This window comes from Notolepis coatsorum (assembly GCF_963971535.1).
Source record: "Notolepis coatsorum genome assembly, chromosome: 5".
NCBI lineage: Eukaryota > Metazoa > Chordata > Actinopteri > Aulopiformes > Paralepididae > Notolepis > Notolepis coatsorum.
In genome coordinates this window covers 133,983,404-134,010,501 of record NC_140169.1, presented here as the reverse complement: position 1 = coordinate 134,010,501, position 27,098 = coordinate 133,983,404, and the positions used below count along the sequence as shown (strand labels likewise).

At 43.3% G+C, this 27,098-nt stretch overlaps 2 protein-coding genes across 2 annotated transcripts; both read left to right on the top strand.

Moving 5' to 3' along the window:
• The first annotated feature begins 3,281 nt into the window (after positions 1 to 3,281).
• laptm4a (lysosomal protein transmembrane 4 alpha) lies at positions 3,282 to 16,880 on the top strand. The gene is made up of 7 exons (XM_084313887.1): positions 3,282 to 3,462; positions 5,817 to 5,937; positions 9,476 to 9,552; positions 11,955 to 12,077; positions 12,678 to 12,773; positions 13,408 to 13,506; positions 15,856 to 16,880. Exons 1-7 carry the CDS (start codon positions 3,334 to 3,336, stop codon positions 15,928 to 15,930), a joined length of 720 nt encoding a protein of 239 aa, XP_084170013.1. The 5' UTR covers positions 3,282 to 3,333; the 3' UTR covers positions 15,931 to 16,880.
• A 1,331-nt stretch (positions 16,881 to 18,211) lies between these two features.
• matn3a (matrilin 3a) lies at positions 18,212 to 24,489 on the top strand (the record flags this gene model as incomplete). Its single annotated transcript, XM_084314270.1, has 6 exons — positions 18,212 to 18,383; positions 19,118 to 19,693; positions 20,420 to 20,995; positions 22,555 to 22,680; positions 23,799 to 23,890; positions 24,430 to 24,489. 6 exons carry the CDS (start codon positions 18,212 to 18,214, stop codon positions 24,487 to 24,489), a joined length of 1,602 nt encoding a protein of 533 aa, XP_084170396.1.
• Between the last annotated feature and the right edge of the window lie 2,609 nt (positions 24,490 to 27,098).

Sequence of the window (27,098 nt, the reverse complement as noted above, 5' to 3'; positions counted from 1 at the left end):
GGTATTCCAGTGTTCCACTCCAGACCAGCGCGCCAGATGCGCTCAAGCCTTCGCCACCTGCCGCCGTTTGCCTGGAGGGAGACACTGTACTGCGCTCTCTAATCCTCTACGGGAGGTATTCCAGTGTTCCACTTCAGACCTTCGAGCTTGGCACGCTCCTCCGTACCAGCGCACAGACGCGCATCTTCCAGACCTTCGAGCTTGGCACGCTCCTCCGTACCAGCGCACAGACGCGCATCTTCCAGACCTTCGAGCTTGGCACGCTCCTCCGTACCAGCGCACAGACGCGCATCTTCCAGACCTTCGAGCTTGGCACGCTCCTCCGTACCAGCGCACTGACGCGCATCTTCCAGACCTTCGAGCTTGGCACGCTCCTCCGTACCAGCGCACAGACGCGCATCTTCCAGACCTTCGAGCTTGGCACGCTCTCCAGACCTCAGCGCGCCGACGCGCATCTTCCAGACCTTCGTGCTTGGCACTCTCCTCCTCGCAGACGCACCCCGAGGCGTCTCTCGGTTCGGACGCGCACACCAAGGTGTGGCGCGCACTCTGTTCCTCGGCTCCGACAGCGGCTACCCGGTGGACGACACCCTCGCCACCGCCACTGTTCCGACGCGCACACCAAGGTGTGGCGCGCACTCTGTTCCTCGGCTCCGACAGCGGCTACCCGGTGGACGACGCCCTCGCCACCGCCACTGTTCCGACGCGCACACCAAGGTGTGGCGCGCACTCTGTTCCTCGGCTCCGACAGCGGCTACCCGGTGGACGACGCCCTCGCCACCGCCACTGTTCCGACGCGCACACCAAGGTGTGGCGCGCACTCTGTTCCTCGGCTCCGACAGCGGCTACCCGGTGGACGACGCCCTCGCCACCGCCGCTGTTCCAGCGCTCTGTTCCTCGGCTCGGACAGCCAGCCACCCGGTGGCGATGCCCTCGCCCCGTTGCTGTCCCTGTACCATTACGCATACGCCTGGGTGAGTTTTGATTGTGATGTCACTCACCCAGCGTAGTGCCCTTGCCCCCCGTTCCCGCTGCTGTCCCTGTACCTTTACGCATACGCCTGGGTGAGTTTTGATTGTGATGTCACTCACTCAGCGTAATGCTTTTTGCCCCCGTTCCCGCTGCTTTCCCTGTACCTTTACGCATACGCCTGGGTGAGTTTTGATTGTGATGTCACTCACTCAGCGTAATGCCTCTTGCCCCCGTTCCCGCAGCTGTCCCTGTACCTTTACGCATACGCCTGGGTGAGTTTTGATTGTGATGTCACTCACTCAGCGTAATGCCTCTTGCCCCCGTTCCCGCAGCTGTCCCTGTACCTTTACGCATACGCCTGGGTGAGTTTTGATTGTGATGTCACTCACTCAGCGTAATGCCTCTTGCCCCCGTTCCCGCAGCTGTCCCTGTACCTTTACGCATACGCCTGGGTGAGTTTTGATTGTGATGTCACTCACTCAGCGTAATGCCCCTTGCCCTCGTCCCGCTGCTGTTCCCCAGCGTATTGCCTCCTTTAGTTCTCACTTAGTTATTAGTTTGGACATTTCATCTCCCACTCTGTTTTGTTCTCTCGTGGATATTATTTTGGACATTTCATCTCCCACTGTGTGTTTGTTCACACGAAGATAGTATTTACTTTGTTACTTTGTTATTTGGACTGTTCTGCATCTGCTCTGTTTGTTCCCTTTGAATATTAACCCTCTCCTCTGTTCTGCAGAGCGGCCCAGATGTTTTCCCACCAGTCCCCAGTTCCTCCCTGTCCCCAGCCCGCCTCCGCGGGCCTCAGTCCCCTCTGTTCCCTAGTTCTCCCCTTTCTAGTTCCACCTAGTTCCTGGTCCCAAGTTCTCCCCTTCTAGTTCCACCTAGTTCCTTGTCCCTAGTTCCCCTAGTCCCCGTTTCTCCTGTTCCCTAGCTCTCCTTGTCCCGTCATCTTCTAGTCTCTAGTTCCTCTGTCCCAAGGCGTTCCCTTAACCTTCCCTTAGGCGTTCCCTTACTTTCCCATAGTGTTCCCTTTTCCTGCCCGCCTCTTAAAGGCACTTTACCTTCCCCTCTTGTGTTATTCCAGTGTTTTGTGTTTTCTCCCTTAAAGGGACAGTGCCCTTTTTCCCTGTTCACAATAAATATCTGTTTCTTGGCAAACCACCATACCTGTCTTGTGTTGTGCGATTGGGGTCGGTTACAAACCATAACACGCGGAGAGGCACGGTGAGGAGGCCGTGCAAACTGCAATGGAATATGGGGCATCTCTCTCTCTTTACCTAATATTTTGATTCTATCCTGACATTTTTCAGTTGGAAGGGCAGTCTATATGCGTAACGATACAAAAATATATATATATATATATATTTTTTGTTTTTTTATTTTTTTCAAAAAGGGCACTTTTTTGATGAGGCTCAAAAAGGCAGGTGCTCAAGCACCCCTTGGCCTCTATGTGTGCACGTGCCTGCCTGTATGTCATGTATGTCCCTATGCCATAAATGTCATGATGTCATGTATGTTGTGTATGTCATAAATGTCACTATGAATTGAAAATGGGGGACCCTGATGTAAACAAGACGAAAGTCTTTCTCTGGTCTGCATCCCCTTAACAATTGTGTGTATTGAGCCGTACTGTATTGTACCCATTCTGCAATCTGTTAAATAAAGTTTTCATTCATTCAGATGTGTGTTATTCCCTCATTATTTCATTTACAAGGAGCAGATCAAATGTCTAGAGTTAATTTCAAGTATGGTATTTGCATTTGGAATATGTTGCTGTCAACTCTCAATATGAGGTCCAACGAGCTGTCACTCAGTCACTCATCAGTGAAGCAAGCCATCATTATAGGCTGAGAAATATAAACAAACCCATCAGAAACTATAGCAAAAAACATGTGTGGCCAAGTAAACAGTTTGGTACATTCTTAAGAAGATTAAGAAGAAAGACTGCACTGGTGAGCTCAGCAAAACCCAAATACCCAGAAGACCATGGAAAACAACTGTGGTGGTGGATGACAGAACAACAGTTGACAATTTGATTTATGATTGTTCGTTTGTTTTGATCCATTAAAAAAGAAACTGTTTTCTGTGCACCTGATTTTGATGTAAATACCCTCAAATGAAAGCTGAAAGTCTGTACTTAAAAGCACACCTTGATCGTTTCATTCCAAGTCCATTGTGGTGGTGTGTACAGAGCCAAAAGTGTGTCAATGTAAAAAAATATGTATGGACCTGACTACTATAACTCTCCAAATATGTCCATCTCTCACGCCGAGCCGTCGGGGAAGTGGGCGTTTCATTTGAGCGGTTGTTGATGCTGGTGAGGAGGCTTCCTTCCTTCATGATCGCGCAGCTTTCCCAATGTTTCTCCCTACGTTAGAGGACGACATGCATAATTTTAAGCCCAGTCGAGACAGACTGTACACCACAAGATGTTGTGGATGTTGCCATGTGAGAACTGGAACGATCATCCTCGGGACGTGGTACATGGTAGGTAAAATGGTTTCCAACAAGCGGTGCACTCAACACGGCCAGTGAACGCTATAGCTCGCTGGCTAACGTTAGCTAGCGAGCTATAGCGTTCACTGGCCGTGTCGAGTGCACCGCTTGTCGTGTTGACGCTGGAAACAACGCTGGCACTGGTTACCGTGTCATTATCTGTCCTCTGTTAACCACGACGTGATGCACAGTGTTGTCATTGTCCAGCCTGCAGTGTAAAGCTTTGAACAACCTTGCTAGCTGTGTGCCACAACAACGACAGCAGTAGTAGCAGCCAGCTGCCAAGCATAAAAATGGATCGGAATGGGGAAAACTGGATCAAACTAAATCGATAACGCCACTGGTCCCATATGGGATGCCATAGATTGGTAGTTTGTGAAGTAACAACAACATATTAACACGTTTTTAAATGTTAAACCTTGGCATGAATCTGTTTGGGCTCTGTTGCCACCAGCAGCATAGCCTTTTGCAGAAAGTAACTAAAGTGAATGCTTGCTAGCTAACAGACTGGAGTTGTTTCCCCTCACAGGCCTGTTTAGCTGCTCTCCCTATGTCCTCTTCATGTGACCAGTGAGTGTCACTCTAGTCTAGTGTCACTGCACATGCTTCATGCACATATGGAGCGACGTTCATCCCTTCTGCCTATCCTACATTACGTAATAAATGATGGTTGTGATTTTAAATGTCATCCTTGAATCTTATCTTGTCAACCCTAACTTGAGCCAGTGTAAACTGTAAACCATACTCTTGTATTCGCCTTATGGATATGACGTCATTGATCCCAGGTTTCACCTGTGTTAAGAAATATAAACCCAGTCACAAACCTTTGCAGATTGCAACTACTGTACTAGATGGGGTCCCAACAAGCCACATTTTAAACCAAAGGCATAAATGCATGCAAGAAAGATTGATGTCTGTTTTTCCCCCAAACAAACTTCCATCTGGACTGGGAGAATCGGATGCCATTCCAAACCTCCCATGGGTGTATTCATGCCGGTGTTTAAACATGGCATGACGTCCATTATAGACTAGATCTAACATTATGCATTGTGATCAATGCCAATACCTCCATGGCGCTGGTGCCGTGATGTGGCCTAAAGTTCATATGATATATTTAGTATTTTGGGAGGTAACCATGTATTTGTCTCATCTTGTATTACCATCTAAACGGTTTTAGTAGTACAATAACTCTTATGGAAAATGCCCATGTCATGCCATGGACCTCAACGGTGCAATTTATATTTATAATATTATACACTATAATTCACATTGTGCAACACATAGGCCTACAACTTTTTCACAAAACAAAACGTGCTCAACATTAACCGTAGAACCGAGATTCTAATTATTTTCAAGACTTACGTCCACTGGCAATAAGTGCAACTCTGGTTTTGTCATTTAATAATGAATTTGTCCAAACCTTTACTTCCAAATGAGCCTTGGAGTTATGTTAGTGCTGTCGACTTCAGTTCAAACCAGAATATCATCCTGGGTAGCATTTGTCACTGCTCCCTTTTCTAGCTCATCCACTGTGGAGGTGTACATCGGTGTGACATCACAGATTAGGGAGTTAGGACAAACATTTCTCTCTTCTTTTTGGCTATGAGACAATAGTGAATATTCACTAATATAGACCAAACTTGCTGAAATTGCCTTTTGGAAAGGATGCAGAAAAATGTTCTTTATTGATTCTGTGATTGATCAAGCAGCTCACACTTGTACAGCTCACACATTTCCCTGCTACCCAGGATGGAATATTTGATATCATCACAAACCTCGGAATCTCCTCTCTGACATAAAATTGTGTGCTGTAGACACGAGCAAAGCCAGGCTAAACAACAGCAATTGACCCGTGACCCGTCCCAAACCCATCTTGATCCTCCAATCACAACTGAACTCCAAGGGCGGATCGGAGGATCAAGAAAAGAGGGCGGGATTTGAGATGGGTCAGGTGCGTTACTGGAACCTTCAGTGGGCCGTGCAGGTAGCGTTGTGTGTCTGCATGCTTTTGTGCTCGTTTGAGAAAAGCTCTGGCCGGGTAATATATCTTCACGGATGACCCCATTTGATTTCATATTTCAATTGATGCAGCTGAAATGGCGGGCCAGCACCTGCCATTGTTGTCAAAAGATGTAGGTTAATTTGGTCGTCTTGAGTTTCTGTAGTAGTAGAAACTCTGCGCAAGGCAAACGAGAGACGGACGGGATTAAAAGATCGATCTTGGGATTTTAATATTCGATTTTGATTAAAATGGAATTATTCAATATACATTTCCTCCCCTAGCCTATATTCTTCCCGGGCTCATGTCATTTCACTCACTGTTTTCCTTCATCTGTTTCATTCAGGTGGTCAACCTACTGATGGGCATCCTGCTGACCGTGGCTGTGACCCACCCAGAGAACGTACCCACTATTAACCTGCAGTATGAGCTCATTGACCATTACTTTGCCTCAGACAGGATGTCTGGTAAGGAGGGGGGGCTTCTGTCAGGATCTGTCACATGCAGTTGTGTTGTCACAGGATGCTGTCATCACCAGAGTCAGACCCTGACCTTGCGGTGATAAACATATAGGACATATTCCCTGTCCTTACCTCGTATTACCTTGAAGGATGAAGGACATCGCAGGCTAAACTGTGGGCTAGATCTTTGCAGTGGACAGTAGTACCCGTCTAAAGCGGGGTTACTGAGGAGTGGGACAATGATCCTAGTGTGAGCCTGTGTTCTGGCTAGTTGTTGTGTTGTTTTGGTCAAGTTTCTGAAAGCCTCTTTTTTTATTTCTGGAGACAGAGGATTGGAATAGAGGGAATGGGTTGGTTGGCTGACTTCCCAATGACGGGCCCATGCCAACACACATGGAGGTGGATGTTGGCTGCAGCCCGCAGAGACAATGTCAGTATTCACAGACTGTTGGGCCATCATTATACACCCCCCACCTCCCCAAACCATTAGTGGAGCTTAATTTGGCCGGGCCATTTCTTCTCTCTCTCTGATCCAGTTTAAAATGGTATCATTGATAAGACTAAATGTGATCTATAGATTATACTTGGATCAGATTTCAGACTAACTAAAGGAGGCCTTGCTCCACCTTAACACTATCAGTGCTGACCTTGTTTACCTTTTTACCCCGTTGAATGCCATCATCCACTTCAATGTTAGCGTTAAAAACGCATAATCTATGTTTTAAATTATGGCTATGTGTCTAATCTGCCCGTCGCTTATCAATGACTTGTTTGCAGTCAACATTGTCGAAACGGATTGTTTTTTAATCGGTTCATATCCTTTTTATAGCATCGTTTTATAGCATCGTTCTCTCAAACATTTTCTGAAAATTTAAAGATTCCCTCATAAACGGCATATATTGGAATATTTTCCCATCTGAGCTTCTAGAGAGTCTGCTGTACCAACGGGAGACTCTGTTGATGAAATATGAATTCAGATCGCTAATAATAAAAAAAATAAACCGACAATACACGTCGCCGGCACTCAACGGGGGGTCTGATAAGACGAGAATAGTCGTTGTCTGCATTCAAAGTGTTAAAGGATAGTCTACCGTTAATAAGAAGCCTCACAAACTGGGAATAATTTCAGCCCAGCAGTTTCTTTTAGATATGGGTGGCTGAAGAGGCTAGCATGTTTTAGCAGTGTTGGAGGCTAGCATGTTTCAGCAGTGTTGGAGGCTAGCATGTTTGAGCAGTGTTAGATGCTAGCATGTTTTAGCAGTGTTAGATGCTAGCATGTTTTAGCAGTGTTAGAGGCTAGAATGTTTTAGCAGTGTTGCAGGGTAGCATGTTTTAGCAGTGTTGGAGGCTAGCATGTTTTAGCAGTGTTAAAGACTAGCATGTTTTAGCAGTGTTAGAGGCTAGCATGTTTTAGCAGTGTTGGAGACTAGCATGTTTTAGCAGTGTTAAAGACTAGCATGTTTTAGCAGTGTTGCAGGGTAGCATGTTTTAGCAGTGTTGGAGGCTAGCATGTTTTAGCAGTGTCAGAGGAACATCCTGCCACATGACATCCTCAGGACATCCTAGGGCTGGGCGATATGGAAAAAAATCATATCGCGATAACGATATGGTAATTTTATTTTATTTCTCGATATCGATAATTATCGAATTGTTATAAGTATAAAAAAAAAGAAAAGAAAAAAAAACATTTTTTTTTTTTTTTTTTTTTTAACAACAGATGTATGTTTATTTTGCAGCAATTCTTTGTCATTGCCGCCATCTTTAGTGTTACATCCCCTCACACTCCAGTTCTCAGGCTGCAGCTGGTTTAAAAGCTAAAGTAAACCGGCTTCTCTGCTGGCTGTGGCTCCAGAGGAGTTGAACAGTTCTGGCTCTGCTAGTTTATTTTCGATCTTTTGGCGCTTTTTTGGTGGACAAACCACCGCACATGTGCACTGTGACTCGTGACTGGAGTCTAGTTATGCTAGCACACATAGCCTACTGTGTACAGACGGTTTCAAAATGTATTTTAAATTAGAAAGCAAACAAAATAAATGGACAAGAGAAAAATAAATCTGAATTTGGTCAGTATTGTCATTTGGACAAGCAAAGCCATTACTTTAAGTTGCAGGCAAGAAAGACAAGTCTGTCCACTGTCTCTGGTTTTAAAACTGCCGTGTTGCAGGTAAAAAAAAAATTAAAAAAAAAAAAAAAAAAAAACGATTTTTCGATTTTTTTTTTATTTCGATATTCGATATCGATTATTAAAATATATCGCGATATTTATCGTTATCGTTATATCGCCCAGCCCTAGGACATCCTGCCACTTCAAAATCCACTGCCTCATCAGAGAGAGGAATCGATATCAAAATACCTTTTTCAAGGTAAATCAGATGAGCTTTTTAAGACCATGACCTCAATATTCCCCTGCCACTCGAACTTATCAGGGACGCATCGATATCATTGTTTCACTCTCCGTACCAAGCTCTATTAAACTTTGAATATATTGTCCGACGCCAAGTATCGATCTGGTCCATCGCTTCTGCTGAACATTATAGACTCCGTTTAATTCAGTTTATTTCCATTAGATATCTAACATGCTTCTGTCTTAAAGATGTAGCAAATCAAGTCACTGTGCTTTGACTATACTGTGCGTTATACGTGTCTTGAGGAGATTCTGTGATCCTGATGTTCTATTTTAGCCTGCTATCAGTGCATCCCTAAATCAAATACAAACACAATGAATAAATAATAAATAGAAACTAAACAAAAACCAGCAAACCCGGTCTGAAACTAAACAGAAAGTAAAATCGATAATCAAAACAAAATAGAGAAATCACAAAAGTATTGGAAGGCCTTCTGCAATTCCAGATTTATTTATATTTCCATGTTTCAGATATTTCACTATTATGCAACATCTCCCGTATGTAAAGAAATGAACAGCCCATTAGTAGGGACTCTCGCTCCTACTCAGAATCTCTATCCACAAGCCGATGAATGGCATAGCCTAAAGCTTATGAATAGCATAGAGGAAGCTACAACATTCTCAATGAACTAATGATGCGTTCTAGATTGTGTCTGCAATCTGCGACATAACAAGGATATTGACCAGCTTCCCTTTACTGCAGTCACTTGATATAGTCTGGGAATCTCTCTCTGCACAGCATTACTCCACTTTACTCACTCGCATGCAGATCTCTGCATCACGCCAGGCAGAGCGCCGTCAAAGGTGTCAGACCGACACCCGAGCTGCATACAGAGGGCAGGCCTTTTAATTATCCCAGCCCGGGTCTCGGTGCTGAAGTGGAAGAAACTGAACAGCTCCCCAGAGCAGAGGTCTGTAAAGGAGTTAGCAGGCAAGAGATCCTTGAGACGCTCTAGTTACATTGCATACAAAATCACTGCCGCCTGCCTCCTTAGAGGCTCAACATGTGCCAATTGTTCTGCAGATGCTATTGCATAAGTGACATTAATTGTTCAAGTTTTAATTGAACTTGTGTGTTAATTAATCTGTTTTTTTCATGGGGTTGTGTGTGGTAATTCATTAATTATCGTCCTCTCACAGAGAACGCCTGTGTCGGATTTGCCATCTCCCTGTTGATGCTCACCATCAGTGCCATGATGGTGTATGGGGCCATTACTGTAAGTTGTGTGTGTGTGTGTTTTTATGTGAACATGCATAGGTGATCATCTGTATTCCTAAACGGTAGTTATGGTGCTATTTGTCAAGTCACATAAGAGTGAATTGTATTGCGCCTCTGTCACTGTTAAGCAAATAAAAATCGAATGCACATGAATGAAAAGCCTTGCTTTTAAAGACATTTACATTTTCTTTTAAGAAACCTATCCAATTGACCTATCTCAAACCCTGCCCTCCTTTCTTGATCCTTGTCACAACTGTTACTTTCCTCGAAAAAGGAAACATTGTCCCTCCCTCAAAGTTTGTCCAAGGAAAACGACAGTTATGATTGGAGGATGAAGAAAAGAGGGCGGGGTTTGAGATAGGTCAATTCACCACAAACGGCCCGTCCTTTCAGCCCAAGAGACTGGTGCAAGGTCTGTTTTCTTTTTGGGATGGACTCGCCGTTTGTGCCAAAACAGATTCAGGCTTCAGATTTACAAAACAGGCTTCTTAAAAATGATAGCACCAGTCCCAGCCACACTGAGGTAGGAAAGACTACTAAAAACAAAGACTACTATTGTACATTTTGTAAATCCTTCTGCATGTTTTCTAAAGACTCGTTCTTGTACCGCAAGTATGCTTAGTATCTGGATGAGAGTGGGGGCATGACACACAATCCTTTGTTCTCATACTCATCATATTTACCTCACAGGCCTGTCTGATGGCATCAGGAATGACAGGTTTGATGGCTCTTTGATGCGGGTGGGAGCTGCTTTATTATGAATCTCTACGCACAGATAGAGCACGACGTGTCACTGCGGGCGTCGCACACAGCGCCACCCTTGGCAGTCGGCGTAAAGAGTCGTGCTCTAGTTGTGAGAAGACGTATTCTTAGACAACCCTGGTAGATGCCTTGTATTTGGTGTCCTGTGACATTGCACCTCCCCTGTGCCTGTAACGCCCTGCCTATATACCAGTGCTGACTGCTGATCATAATGTAGTAATAGATATTCAGTGTATTGATAGTTTGTCTTAGACCCTAAGATTAAGTCTAACCTTTTTTTCTTTTTCTTTTCTTTCATAGCCATAGGAAGTAGCCATAGGAAGTATGCGTGTCCTAGAACAGTGGTTCCCACAGTGGGGTCTCCCAGGGGTCCTCGAAGGGGTTCCCCAGCTAAATGAGGAATAGTTTAATATCATTATTGTTTAATTCAGTAGGAGTTAGCCAAAGGATAGAGTGTATAATGCTCAGTATCCTCTGATTATAGGTGTTGCTCTCTGCTGTTATCTCCTCGCTGACAGTGTAAACAATGGAATCCTACACCAAATCATACAAACAAACCACGAATGACAAAACTCTTCTCTGATAGGGCTCCTTGGGATAAAATCCTCTCAGATGGGGGGTTTGGTGGCTTATTGCACATTGATTTGATATGAAAAGGTTTGGGAACCCCTGTGCTAGGACATAGTTATCAGTGCTCTTACCCCCCCGGTGACATCATCTGGCAGGGAGCAGACCTCTACTCAACTGCAGATACTTATTTCCTCAACTACTTTCAACTGTAGTTTGATGTTTTTTATTTTCGTGTCTTACATACAGGTGTATGCCCAGCCCATATGGGCTTACAAGACACATAACAATAATATACTTGACCAATTACTTGACAAATGACATATAGACCAAGATGGCCACAAGAAAAAGAAAATACAATAAAACGTAATATATAACACAAGCTGTACGCAATGTATGTAAACAAAGAAACAAGAGGAATTCAAATACAATTATATAGGATATAGTGTGTTTTGTCTCAAGTGCCATGCTTTCTCCAAAAATCCTGCAAAACTGAAGATGTCCTCCACAAAAAAACAACTCAACATACAACTCTCAGACTGCCGAAACCAAACCGGATTTACTATTTGAATTTTCTCAAATAAAGCCCTCCTCAAAGCGGTGTACAAAGGGCAATAAAAAACAAAATGATATTCATCCTCCACCACTCCCAGATCACATAGAACACACAACCGCTCCTCTGGTTTACCTTGGAATCTACACACTTCCACAGCCAATGGCAGGGTGCCAGACCTCAACTGGGCACACAGAGACCTCCGTCTTCTCTTTAAGTTTAACATTACATAAGGTTCAGTAAAATACTCATTTTTAATTACAACATATTTTCCTAAGTTTAGGTTTTTTCCATATCTCCACCTTCCACTTATCCTGATGGATTGTTGATCATTTTGTTTTAATTTGTTTGTAGTAGTAACTGTAGCAGGTACTGTAGTAGTAGGCTCAATAGTTGGCGAAATGCCCCTTTTAATGATCGAGTTACACAATAAGGTCCACTGTCATTTATCAACAAGGAGCTGGTTTGTGATGCGTGTTATGTGTGATATATGATATGCGTCTCTCCCCCTCCCTCAGCATCGTGACGGCTGGCTCATCCCATTCTTCTGCTACCAGCTGTTTGACTTTGCATTGAGCTGTCTGGTGGCCATCAGCTCCCTCACCTACCTGCCCCGGATCAAGGACTACCTGGACCAGCTGGTCAGTCCCAACACTCGCCCACACGTCTCCAGTCGGCCCGCTCCCCCCTGACAAACATGCTCCGTCTATTGCAGGGATAGTTCAGATTTTTACATAAAGTGGTATGAAATAGTTGCCAGAATTGTAATCCATACGATAGCCGTGAGTTGACTTTCCGAGACCCGTGGTCAAAGTTCTGGCCGCGTTCCGAGGGACCCGGGAAGCTTCAGATGGGCAGCATGCATTCTCCGGTAACACAAACACCTTTAATCCACACCACAACATGCAAACGGATGTTTAACTGTCCACAATAGAATACAACTGTCCTCGTGTATTCCCCACGCTCGATTATTCTCCCAGACCGACACGATATCTAGTTGCACAGTGCCGCGGAATCCATAAAATGTTCTGATCTCATTTCTAGAGCATAAAATGTGAACGACATTAATGTAAAACGGTGTCCAAAGTTACCTTGTTTGGAGAAATGTCTGTTTTCTCTTATCAGACATGTTTTAATAAGGTGCAGTTGCCTCTAATGGCCACAAGGTGGCATGCTTACATAGTGCAGGTCTAAGAGGGACAGCCCTACATTTAAGAGTCTTTTTTTTCTCTCTTCCTCAGCCTGACTTTCCCTACAAGGATAACCTCCTGTCTATGGACTCCAGCTGTCTGCTCCTCTTTGTGCTAGTCTTCTTCGCCTTCCTCATCATCCTCAAGGTAAATCCATTGGTTTACAGTAATTTACATAACCCTCCTTGGTCTGACCCCTCCTTATTTGATACACTTGTTCAAATTGTCATCTACTCTATAACACTAGAGCTGCTCACCACATCTCGCTAGTTTTTCCCTTTGGTCAATCCTCCTTCCAATTTGCTTCTCCCAGCAGTTGGAACGAGATGCAAAAGACTTTGAAAATGGACAAATTGATCCTCCTCACTACTTTTAAGGACTATCGGCAGAGTTGTTTACACACACCTGCAACTGTCACCCATCCTTTTAACTGTAATTTGTCTGTTCTGCTTCATGTATTACATACCTTGTCATTTTATTTGGTTGTTTGTTTGATGTGTGTTTTAATAATTTTCCTTACCTCTGTGATGTATGTATCATCCGTCTATTTTCTATTTTATAAAAAAAAAATCCCCATTCCCTGTTACCCTTCGAGAGGACCTGTTGTCCACCAGGACGTCATTGTAAATAAGAATTTGTTCTTAATTGACCCGTCTGGTTAAATAAAAGTTAAGAGAAAAAAAAGTATAATCTGGCACCCGTCAAAACCGACCATGTTGCTAAAATGTTAATGTACCTCGTATTTTGAGTGATCTAAGGACTAAGCACTGACTATTTCCAGGCGTACTTGATCAACTGTGTGTGGAACTGCTACAAGTACATCAACAACAGGAACATGCCAGAGATTGCCATCTACCCTGCCTTTGAGGCCCCTCCCCAGGTATGCAGACTACCTGAAATGTTCAACCATCGATTTATTCATGTGATCTGTAAAAAATATATATATATATATTATAAAAGGAAAACCAATAACACTACCAAAGAAGTAGATTTGGAGAACAGACACATGGGGCAACAGTGGCTCAGGAGGTAGAGTGGTCGTCTGGTAATCGGAAGGTCCCCAGTTCGATTCCTGTTCCTCCCGGGCAGCATGTCGAAGTGTCCTTGAGCAAGACACTTAACCCCTAATTGCTCCCGATGAGCAGGTCGGCACCTTGCATGGTCGCCTCTGCCGTCGGTGTGTGAGGGTGAATGTGAGGAACAACAAGAAAAGTTTGTAAAACACTATATAAATGCACCATTTACAAATTTGACATCCTCACTGCTGTTGTATGGCTGCATAAATGTGTGTTGTGTGTTTGTGTTGTTTCTCTTTACAAAGCAAGACCAGTGTGTTTGTGTGTGTGTGTGTGTGTGTGGGGTGTACGGAGTTTGATACTTAAACATAGCCAGTAGGTGGCGTACCTTTCACATGCTTTCTGTCTGAAGATCCAAGGTACCAGGAAGTAGAGTCAATGTTGTCTCCGGTAAGCTTGTATCCTTTCGGCAAGCAACAAGCCCTTCCGCGTTGCTCTGATTGGCCGAGTGCGCGCATGCGCATGAGCCGCGACAAGCCCCTCAGCCAGGCAGGAATACTAAACTCCGCTTAACGCAATTCATACAAATGGAAGTATTGATTTCGGCCGTAACGAATCATTAAAAAAAATATACCGTTAACTGGAATATGTTGTTTCTTTACACATATGTTGGATTATGTAATTGGTTTGTCATGACAAACCAATAAAAAATCGCGAATTAACCGGTGGCTACAACAACACACAGTAACTACATGCATCATTGTTTACAATGAACGGTGGGGCTAATCGAAAGGACTGGACACAGACACGTTAAACAGCAATCAATTAATTTAATATAACAGTCCGGTTCTGTGTTTGTTTGTGTCTGTAGATTGTTGGTGAACTACTAACTTTAGGTTAGTTTAACTTGTCCGTGTCCAGTCCTTTCGATTAGCCCCACCGTTCATTGTAAACAATGATGCATGTAGTTACTGTGTGTTGTTGTAGGTGTGACGGATCATACTGGTCTGCGTTGTGTTGATGTTAAATGTTAATGTCCCGAGGGGGAGTCGAACAGGCGGCTCCCGCGTCGTGGGCGACGACACAGGCCGCTGCACTAAGAAGTGAATTCACTCCTAACTACCGTACCTATGCGTCTGTTAACCCTGTTATGGGGAAGTGAGTTTAATTTACCAGCCCGCACTGCCATAGTCACTCGTCAACACACCTGTTTCCGTGACTGTGGACATACCCACGGGCTTCCCCGTTACACTCACCTCCCTAAACTCACGCCCCTCAGGACATCTGGGTCACTGGGCACCACTGTGACGGATCATACTGGTCTGCGTTGTGTTGATGTTAAATGTTAATGTCCAGAGGGGAAGTCGAACAGGGGGCTCCCGCGTCGCGGGCGACGACACAGGCCGCTGCACTAAGAAGTGAATTCACTCCTAACTACCGTACCTATGCGTCTGTTAACCCTGTTATGGGGAAGTGAGTTTAATTTACCAGCCCGCACTGCCACAGTCACTCGTCAACACACCTGTTTCCGTGACTGTGGACATACCCACGGGCTTCCCCGTTACATAGGCACCGGTTAATTCACGATTTTTTATTGGTTTGTCATGACAAACCAATTACATAATCCAACATATGTGTAAAGAAACAACATATTCCAGTTAACGGTATATTTTTTTAATGATTCGTTACTGCGAAATCAATACTTCCATTTGTATAAATTGCGTTAAGCGGAGCTTAGTATTCCTGCCTGGCTGAGGAGCTTGTCGCGGCTCATGCTCATGCGCGCGCTCGGCCAATCAGAGCAACGCGGAAGGGCTTGTTGCTTGCCGAAAGGATACAAGCCTCCGGTACGCTGCAGATTCCTTTGGTCAGAATAGGTACTGCTGTGCTGCCTCTGGTGCCTGGCTGGCTATATGCTTTGGTGCTTGTAGACGGGGCTTGAAATTAAGGACCTCCCATACAGTATACCCACATTTTGGGGATTTGGGACAGGTCCTTTTCAATGAGGATGAGTTCAACTGTAGTTTGGGACAGGTCCTCTTCACTGAGGATGAGTTCAACTGTAGTTTGGGAAGGGTCCGGCCTAGTTTATTTTTCTCTTGACTCCAGTATATCCTTCTTCACCTAGGACCAGTAGAACTAGTTTGGGACGTGTCCAGGACAGTTGTGAAAAAAAAAAAAAATTGTAGGAATTCTTCTTCTCTCCTCTCCAGTACATCCTGCCCACCTATGAGATGGCCATGAAGATGCCGGAGAAAGAGCCCCCTCCTCCCTACATGCCTGCTTAAGCACCCCCCCTCCCCTCCACACACAGACACACACACACCACACACACACAAACACTGTCACGCACTCACCCCTCCCAATACTAACCCCTTCCAAACAACCAGCCCCCCTTCTCTTTCCTCCACTGTGTATGGCCACCCACAACTTCTTCGTTTGACCCCCACCCACCCCACCCTGCGTTTCCATAGAGACCCCCCTGGAACCCTCTTTAACGCAATCTCATATCCTGTCGGTGAATGAAATGAGAACAGAGGGGTAGACTGAGCATTCTTGGGGGGAAATGGATGATTGTGATGTTTAAAAAAAAAAAAAAAAAAAAAAACAATGAAAGATATCAGCCTCTCTCCTTGTCCTTTATGTCTTAGTAAAAGGGATAATTGTGAACATTTTTATTGCTTGAATTGCTGTCATCGGTCCATGATATCCTTATATTGATATGAGCGAACTGTAACAGAAAAGAAAAAAAAATCTTGTAAGACAATCCACTTCCGATAAACGCCTCCTTATTGATGATTTGTTTTTTCTTCCTAAGATCTAAGATTTTATTCCATCTAAGTCTTTTGATGGGGACGTTTGTAGCACTTTTACATCGCTTCAGTTATTTATTTAGCCTTGCTGTGGGTCACGTCACTCCCCCGTGTGCCATGTTCATTCTCTGCTGCCCTCTTTGTGATACTGCCTTGTGTTAGCAAAGCTAGTGACCAGTGTTTCTTTATTTTTTTGCTAGACAAAGCGAGAGAGAGAGAGAGAAAGAAAGATAAAGAGCGCGGTAATGACATTACTGTACTGCTGTCTCACCTGGAATCCAGAGCAAACAGCTAGTCTTGTGAACATTAGTGGTTGCATGCTACTTTCTTTCCTTTTTCCTTTTATTTACATTTCATAACATATTTTGATCCTAGTGTAAAACATATTGGCTTCAATAAACAGTTCAAAACATTTGTATCCATCACTCGGCTGACTGGCTTCATCCATTCATGTGGAAAAGGTAGCCCGACATCTAGGTAATAGAATGCTGTAGATTTAGGTGGAATTTGAGATTATGGTAAAGAGTTCACCTAAGCAACACAGATCAGGTCTGTCTCAATTGCTCTTTTCCTAATTGAAAACTGCACTAATCCTACGTTTCCAAAATCGTGGTAAATGTATACACCTTTTATTAATCCCAGCATCCAAGGACGGAGCAGCATCATATGGGACAGATGGCCTGAATTAAATTCTAGGTCTGTTATGTTGCATTTCAAGGTGTTTGCTTGGCATCAGTTGTCCATTTAAATACTTGATTGATTGATTGAAAACTTTATTAACAGATTGCAGAATGTAACAATACAGTACAGCTCAATACACACAATTGTTAAGGGGATGCAGACCAGAGAAAGACTTTCGTCTTGTTTACATCAGGGTCCCCCATTTTCAATTCATCATAACATATGACATACACGACATACAGATAGACAGTACTGCTACATCTATACATTTAATTATGACATACCAGATTTACAAATACAGTACTGTTTGTGATGCAAAAAGAGTAAAAAAGAGAGCATATACATTTGACGTAGAAACTGTACATTGGATGCCATTTTGTCAATACAATACAATGTAATTCGTGATGAATTTTAATTATACAGTCACAACCATCCGTCATTCTCTGATGCTTCCGTTTAAAAGACTTGAAATTAAATAGAAAAATGCATAGCCAGTTAACGTTAAGTCTATTATGTTGCAGCCTATTAATGAGGTCCTGGCGCCATCTTCAGTAAACGGCTAGAATTGCACAAAACGTGTCATGCATAACATAAGGGATGTAATTACGATTTAACATTTGAATTGACGTGATCTGTTTTATTATCGTATTATGGAGGATCACGCCTAACCCAAGCGTGCCGAATGGGATAGAAAACTCGTCCCAGAATGGGATAGAATAGAAGACGTACGTCTTCATTTTATGATGAATTGAAAATGGGGGACCCTGAATCAGGGTCTCTGATGTAAACAAGACGAAAGTCTTTCTCTGGTCTGCATCCCCTTAACAATTGTATGTATTGAGCTGTACTGTACTGTACCCATTCTGTAATCTTTTAATAAAGTTTTCAATCAATCAATCAACCGCGCTCGACTGGAGTCTCGACGCTTGTGGAGGCTGGCTTGAGAGACTAGGATTGGACAGAAAGTTTGACGCGCCTGGGGGCCCGTGCTCTTCAAAATTGGCTCAATAAAGGTCCCTGCAGACACGAGATTCTTGGACAAATACGGTGTCTAGCAGAGGAGAGTAGTGTCAAAATGAAGTCTTTAATCTGGAGTATCGTCTACTGCGTGTCTCTCTTTTTATCTGATGTGCTGGCGACATATAGGCTGAATGGAATGGATCCTCAGCAAATTGCTGCTCAAAGTTATGCACAAACCAGAAATATTGGCCGGCCACCGCTGAGGACGTTGAACCCATCGGCATCAAGTAAGTTTTTAATTACTGTCGGCTCTCCTTATTTCAGACTTCTGTTTGTCTTTTGACTCACAATAATAACTGGATTGGATTGCGCTGCAATGTGTATCCATTGGCCTACAAAAACACTATATATTTGTTTATATATGTGGATAATGATATTTTTTCACAACAAAACAAATATATTTATTCCATGCTATGCTATCAATGCTAGGCTATCACCAAATCAATTCTGCTCTTGATTTGTTTTTGATTCATGACTTTATTTTTCACATACATTCTAAACCAAACTCAATGCTTATAGATGCACAATTTGGAGTCATTTCAGATTTTACCCAATTATTAGTAGGCCTAGAGGCTAGAGCCATATTATTATTTTATTATCGTTCATTTATTATCTATTATCTGAATAGTGAATGTAACAATATTATTTCACAACACTTTCCCCCCCAAACACAACATGCACGAAATCTAAAATCGAATCAGTGTTTCACAATCACTGTATAATCCTTCAGCTTGTCAGCAGGCAGCTGAAATTATACTCGTGCTTCAACTAATCATTTATCCCTGCTGTTAAAAAAAAAAAAAAAAAACACTCACAAACACTCTTAGCTGCTACACAGACAACCTACTGAGTAAACGTAAAAACAAAAGTGACATAATAACAGGCAACTGACACTCTTTCTTTTTGTCTACTTTCAACCTACTAATTTACTCTATCGCTTCTCCTTTCTGGTGGCCCATAGTTCACGGCAATGATTACAGATATAGAGGCTATCACTACCACCACCACCACCAGCACCACCACCACCAGCAGCCACCCAGGATCCCACCACCGGTGGTGTATCGGCCCGTCCCCCTCTCTCCTCCCATGGTTTACCACAGACCCTCTGTCCCCATGACACCCTATCACCACCGGTTCACAGGGCCAGTGGTGCCGCCACACGTGTACAACTTACACAAAGGCCCGTCACCGCCGGTAGTTCGCCACCAGTGGGTCAAAGGTCCGTTCCCTGCGGCGGGTCATCATTATAAATTCAAAGGCCCGTGCCCGTCCGCCGCCGCGGTTCGACCCGAACCCACGGTACCGACGACACCGGTCGTATACCTGCCCACCGCCCTTCCTACTGTACCGGCCACAACCGAGGTGTACCGTCCCACCGTGCCGCCGACTCTACCGGTGACCACCCTGGCACCGTCGACGACCACGGTCGCGGTGGCGGAGACCACGGTGCCTCCGGTGGTGGCGACCACCGCTACCCTGATTCTGCCGGTCAGTACCCAAAGTGGCAGCGTCCCCAGCGTCAGTCCAGGGGAGACAGGTAGAATATTCCTAGTCAGGTTTGCTTTGCACCTCCAAATGCTTTCCATAGGTCAGCTCTCTGTCTTTCGTTTTGAACAAGTGATGTAAATGTACCAGAAATCCCCCAAAGAGGCCACTTTAATGTACAAGTGGTGAAGTTAAATCTTTCAACCGTGGCACATTTTAGAGGAATGGGGTTGGGGGGGATTAGGAATCAATTACATGTTGAATCACGTACAACATAATGTAAGGCAGTGCTGCATTCATCAGTGTGCCAGAGAAAGGAGCGATAGCTAAAACTGACATCACTTTGTCAATAGGTTGGGGAAATTGTTTCATAAAGTGCATCCTATTCCATTCCATTCATTCAGGCAGACAAGGTGAAAGGATAAGAAATGTCAGGGGTGTCTGGTGAACTGTGGCTATTGAAACGATACAGTATGTCATCTCATCAAGACATATTATATCATTTTACTGTGAACTAACCTCTAAGCTGCCTGTCTGTCATTTTACCACTACAGAGATGCACAACGTATGGCCCCGTGAGCCAGCGATCTGTTTTTATCACTCTGGGAACCGGTGTTGTGCATCCCAGACTGCTTGAACAACCTGTCGTCAACTGCTGTCCGCCTCATTTGTAAACTGAATTACTCTCATGAGATGATACTCAAATCGACACGAAGCTAAGTTTTAAACTGTGTGAAAGGGACTAATGTGCTGTGCAATGCCTTTGGTTGGTCACCAGAAACAGACAATCAGTGCAGGAGTCGTCCACTGGACCTGGTCTTCATCATTGACAGCTCTCGCAGCGTGCGTCCCGGTGAGTTTGAGAAGGTCAAGATCTTTCTGGCCGACATGGTCGACACGCTGGACATAGGAGCAGACGCCACCAGGGTAGCTATAGTCAACTATGCCAGCACGGTCAAGATCGAGTACCTGCTCAAAGATTACCTCAACAAACCGGACATGAAGCAGGCCATCTCCCGCATCGAGCCCCTGGCCGCGGGCACCATGACCGGCCTGGCCATCAAGACGGCGATGAACGACGCCTTCACCGTGGAGTCCGGGGCCCGGCCCCCCTCTAAGAACATCGCCAAGGTGGCCATCATCGTGACGGACGGAAGGCCTCAGGACCAGGTGGAGGAGGTGTCTGCCGCCGCCCGGGGCTCCGGCATCGAGATCTACGCCGTGGGGGTGGACCGGGCCGACATGGCCTCCCTGCAGCAGATGGCGAGCATCCCCCTGGAGGACCACGTCTTCTACGTGGAGACTTATGGCGTCATTGAGAAGCTCACCTCCAAGTTCCGGGAGACCCTGTGCGGTAGGACTAAGAAAGCCAGAGGAGATCCTTCTCCTATTAACCTTGGTTCTAGTCCTCCGTAAGGGGGGGGGGCACCTGCAGTCTACTGGGGGGTGACATTGCCTTAGACTGATTGGAGAATTACGTTAATTGTGTGTAAAGTGCAATGCAAAAAGATCTCCATTATCAAAGGGTAAGGATTAATACTAAGGCAAATACCCCCTGTATGGACTGCAGATGTTTGCGCTAGAACTAGCTTCGAATAGCTAACTCAGCCCAATGTAAAGAATTGGGGAAGTTTGGTACTAAAGTTGAGGTCAGTTTACATCTCGTAAGCATGACGAAAGAACGGTATGTGATCAACTGCAAGGTGATCACGAGGTGATAGATCACAATCGGTCATCTGTTTCTAATCTGCTAGCAAAGCATAATCGAGAGACTGCTTTGAATGTATCAACATCAGTGCTTTGCTTTGAAATTCTGAACTTGGTATAATTTAGCTATACAGTGGAGCCTCGCAAATCCAAACCCCTCAGGAATAGGGTCGTTCAGCTACATTTTGGGATGACTGAAATATATTTGAATTGTGGGCCTATCTAAATTAATGAGAATTTATTATTATTATTATTATTATTATTATTATTATTATTATTATTATTATTATTATTATTATTATTATTATTATTATTATTATTATTATTATTATTATTATTATCAATAATAAATATGAAACATATGCACCATTTGCGCATTTATTATTTGCACAGTCTAATTTGCACCTGAAATACAAGTATTTGCATGTTTCAACATGGAAATTCCAACAATCTTACAGAAATAGGATAATCTTTTCACAGGGCCATGCATTTGTAATGCCCATATAGTTAGTCAGTCATTTTAGACAGCAGGTTTGGATTTACACAAGGTTCTTCTGTAGTAGTTCTGATATATAAATGTTGTTGTTTCTATGTTATTGTCTTGTTTATTTTTGCCCTTGTTATGAAATTCTATGTTCATGTAACATTGTAACTGTCATAGTTTAGTTCTGTAACTTGTACCTGTGTCCAGCACACAGTATACTTAATCTGTATGCAAATGACCTTTGCTGAGTTGTGATGAAGGTGTATGATTGGAAGAGATTTCCTGTCACAGCATTTGACATGGGGTGCGCTGCTGTCCCCATGGCAGTAATGCACTGAGCATACACCTTTCAAATGCTTGCATATAACTCAGACAAAAGTGTCCTTTGTATCTACAATTTCATCAATAATGGCTATGGCAATAATGTTAGGTGAAAATAAATGTTATATAATGTTGTATTTTAGTTTGCTGCCATCTACCAAAGTAGGTTCCCTGTATACTTGCAATGCAAGGAGAGAGGTAATTATTACATCACCATCACATTTATAATCACATTTTTTTTTTTTTTTTTTTTTTAGTTTTGAAGTTTGAAATATTTTATATGTGAATTAATCCTTACAACACTGCCTTAATTTACACATGAGACAGCCAACTAGATGCCAGCCTATGAAATTGTGCCGCCCAGCTCAACAGCGCCATCCTTAACCCCCGGCTTATTCCAGGTGTGGACCCCTGTACCATGGGACACGAGTGCGAGCACATATGCGTCAACAGCAACGCCTCCTATTACTGCAAGTGCCGGAACGGCTATATCTTGAACCCGGACCAGAAAACATGTGCCCTAAAACGTAAGGGTTACTGGTCCTGACTTCCACTCAAAGTCCTCTGTCCAGTTTACAACCGATATGCCTTGATGTGATATTTTAATGCGGGTCAGAAATTGACTCGCATTACCTATATACCGGCAATGTAGTTGTACTGCCAATTTGTAATAAGTATTTGGCTTTAAAGGCTTTTAAGGACAATCAATGGCAATGCTTCTCGCTACTTCACTGGTAACACTTGCTTCAACGTTACTGCAACGTTGCCATAGCAATGGGTTACTTACTGTCTCATACATAGATATATATAAAGACTAGATGACTCACCCGTGCTGCTGGCCAACGGAGACTGACGTTGCACATGGCGGCCATCTTGCTACAGGTAGCACGCCCACTCAACATGAATGTCTATAGTGCATATACTATTGAAATAACCATAGCTTGCTCAATTTTCAACCGTTTGGTTTGTTGAAAACGTCAGAGATGTAGTTATACTGCATACTTATAATGGACTTTCGAAAAATGAAAATAATTTCAACATGTCGAATCATAGCCACGTTAATAACGTTTGTAATAAACCAAACCGTTTGTAAATCCGTCAAGATTTCAGCGAGTTAGGAGTATTTTTGTTTGTGCAAATCACTCACTTACAGAAGCTACCATAATACGTACCAGAATAGTTAACTGTAGCAAGATGGCCGCCGGTGAACTACGTGGGAGACTCCGCCTTGCGCCATCTAGTCTTTATATATATCTATGGTCTCATAGGCCCATGCAAAACGCATACTGTATACCTCACTGTGTGTTTCCCCTGTCAAGAGAACACAAGTGAGAAGGTAAGGTTTCGAGAGTTATATGTCTGCACTGTCAATTGAGACCAGAAAGCTCCAGGTAAGGGATTATGAGAGGTGCTGGTTCTGTAATTTTGTATAAGAGTTGACATACAGATGGCTTATAGCTATACCAGAAGGAAAAAAAGTTATATAAAATATAATAATTATATTTGTTTCAGTTATTGGCTACATGTTATTGAACTTAAGTGTATAGCCTAGTCGGGAATTGACAGGAGGGTGGTATTCTGTGTGCTTTTGGCTTCGTACATGATCTGTTGTACTGATGTGAAATTTGCTTTTGGCCCCGTGAAGAGGTGAAGGTGGTGGTGATTGAGGACCCCTGTAAATGTGAGGCCAGACTGGCTTTCCAGAAGCAGACACTGGCTACCATCCAACAGCTCACAGCAAGACATATCCTTTCTGTTTTTACTGTTTTTAATTATGTACATACATAATAAACCATCCATTGCACACTAACACTGATATGGCACTGTGTCAAACCTCGTACTCTGTATTTATTTGTATAGCTATAGTTTTATGACCACAGTTTGAACAGTTTGGTCATATAATTGTCTTGATTTACACCTATTGAAAAATAATCACCAATACAGTTACAGTTATTGCAGAAGTTGTAAAACAATTACATATACAGAAATACAATTGCATAGATAAAAAGAAACAATAAGCAAAGGGGAAAAACACTTTTTTGTCAGCAATTTTCCCACGTGTTTACTTATCCCTTTGTGATTAGTAATGGAAAAGTAACTGCCTTGACTGCTGTTTACTAGCTGACGTATCAGGAAGAGTGGAGCAGCTTGAGAGTGTGATGGGTCATGTCTAAAGGAGGACACTGTGGTAAGTATTGATAGTTTCCTTTCTCGGATGATTGGAAGCAACACTCTGCCTCCCCGGAGGTGAACCTGTGTTTATTTACCCTCTGCAGCACCGCGGTCTTCCTGCCGGCGTCACAGCCACGGACTACTGCAACACAGGCATGTTTTGACTCCCATCTATCGCTAACGCCAGTGGGTTTCAACCGATCCAGTGGAGCCGTACTGCACAAAAAACAATATGCCTCAATTCATCACGTTTCAACGCAGAATATCCAAGAGAGACTGTTGAAATGCCTGTAAAGATCATCAAACATCAGTGTTTGACGTCCGACTATCCAATGTGTCATTGTATGATTTGTTCTTAAAACTGCTGTCCAATTTTTTATATATATATAGAAAATAGATTGATAATAGTTGGAAAATGTAAAGAAAGAGTATTGTTTATGTTGTTGTTTGTTTGTTTGCTGTAGGACTCTGGCCTGGGACATCATGTCATCTTTGAATTCATGTAATGTTTTTGAAAAAATATAGTATATATGTATTGTGTATATGATAATACAATATGACTTTTGTGTCTTAAAATAGATGTTCTCAAATAATACATTTGTGTAGGAGACCCATTATGCTCCGGTGTATACTAATAATTGAGTGTTGTCTGCATTAGATTACATGGTAGTATAATAAATGGTTATTTCTTTTGATTATTTTCATAGAAGTTGATTGCATTCATACTCATACTTTATCATGGAAGTCCTTAATAGAGGTATCATACTGTTTTAATGGTGTGATAAGGAAGAGAAACCTCAAATTGACTGTGTGCTGTGAATGTCATGAGTAATATAATGTTTGTTAAAGGTTTATAAACAGAACAATAAAGACACCACAGAGGAGTTTGCTGCGTTCCATTCTTGCTTTTATGAGCCCGTGTCAATATGAGCTTCCAAATTAGGAGTACATGGAAGAGGAATATCAGTTTCACAGAACATTACATTTGTTTTAGTTTTTTTTAAGACTGTCCTCAGTCTGGCAAGAAAGTAAGGTAGAGTATGGTGCACTCTTTTTTCTTTTTCTTTTTTCCTACATAATCTTAAAGCTGAGGAACCAAGGCACTCAGCGTTGAATGAAAAATATAGATTAATATACCCCTAGTGCATTGGTAAGTTCTACACAGGACATAGCAATAAATTAATAAATAAAAACAAACTCCAATATGCGTCGATGTCCTTGGCCATCTTCCTGAATTTCAGTTTGTCTTTTTCACTGAACGTTGAGTGCCTTGGTTCCACTCATCCTTAAAATGGTATAAAGAAGCACTATTACATATGACCTTGGGCCTCAGCAGAAGTAAAGTACCTGTGGCCAGTTGCATGAAGCAGCCACTTAAAGGAACACGCCAACATTATGGGAATGTGCTTACCGTCTCTTCCAGAGTCAGACAAGAATTGATTGATTGATTGAAAATTGTATTAACAGATTGCAGAATGGGTACAATACAGTACAGCTCAATACACACAATTGTTAAGTGGATGCAGACCAGAGAAAGACTGTCGTCTTGTTTACATCAGGGTCCCCCATTTTCAATTCATCATACGAAGATAGATACCAATTTCCATTCAGTAGAACGGTATCCGGCTGCAAGCTATAGCCTAGCTTAGCACAAATGAAGGGAAGTGGATACGGACCACCTCAAGATTCAAGATTGTTTATTGTCATGTGCACAGTTAAACAGACAGTTTGCCATACAATGAAAATCTTACTTTGCTAGTCCGCCCTTCGCACAAATTCACACAATACTTAACTAAAACATATTTAAATGCAAGCGAGTGCTAGAAAATAAGGTAAAAAATAGATAAATATAATACAAGGCACAGTGAGTGGTGTTTTAAGCTAGGCTAGTGGTCTGTAACCGCTTCCATTCACTTGTGCTAAGCGCTAACTTGCAGCCAGATAGCTTTCTACTGAACACACAGAGGAAATTGGTATCTATCTTCTTGTCTGACTCTGGAGAAGACGATAATCACGGTTTCCCATAATGTTGGCGTGTTCCTTTAAGATTTCCTTAGAATAAAGTTAGTTGCGGTCAGGTGGCGTAACGGAGATTGCGTTCGTCACCAACCCCGGAGCGGCTGGATTCGCCTGTTCGAATCCAGCTCACAGCTCCGGGGTTGTCACCAGCTTGGCTGGCCGTTCACACTAATACAATTGGCAGTATTAGAGGGTGGGAGAAGCTGGCGGGGTGGGTCCGGGTCGTTGTAAACAGCGACTCCTACAGTTCGGTCGGGGCGCCTGCTAAGCGCGGATAGGATCTAAGTGGGATAGTGTGATCCTTCCACACGCTATGCCCTCTCAGTGAGAATCCGCGCTGCCAGGTGAAAAGAAGCGGTTGATTGGCTGGACGTGTGTCGGAGGAAGCACGTGGTAGCCTCCACTCTCCCAGACCGACTGTGGGGGGTAAGTGCGCAACGACCAGGAAGGGGATTGGGAATTGGCATAACGACTAACATTGGGATGGGAGAAAATCGGAGGAAAAAGGAGGGGGAAAAAAGATCAATAATTAAAAAAGAATAAAGTGAGTTGCTCAAATTCACCCCAAGTCCTATCCTTAGGATGTATCCATAATAAGGGCTGACCCCTATTAATCGATTAGTCGACTAATCGGTCGAAAGGGGCCGTAGTCGACTGGCCAACCTCTTAGTCGAATATAATTAAAAAAATTAAAAATAAAAATTAATATATATATATATATTTTTTTTAATAATTTTTTTCAAAAGAAAAGAGG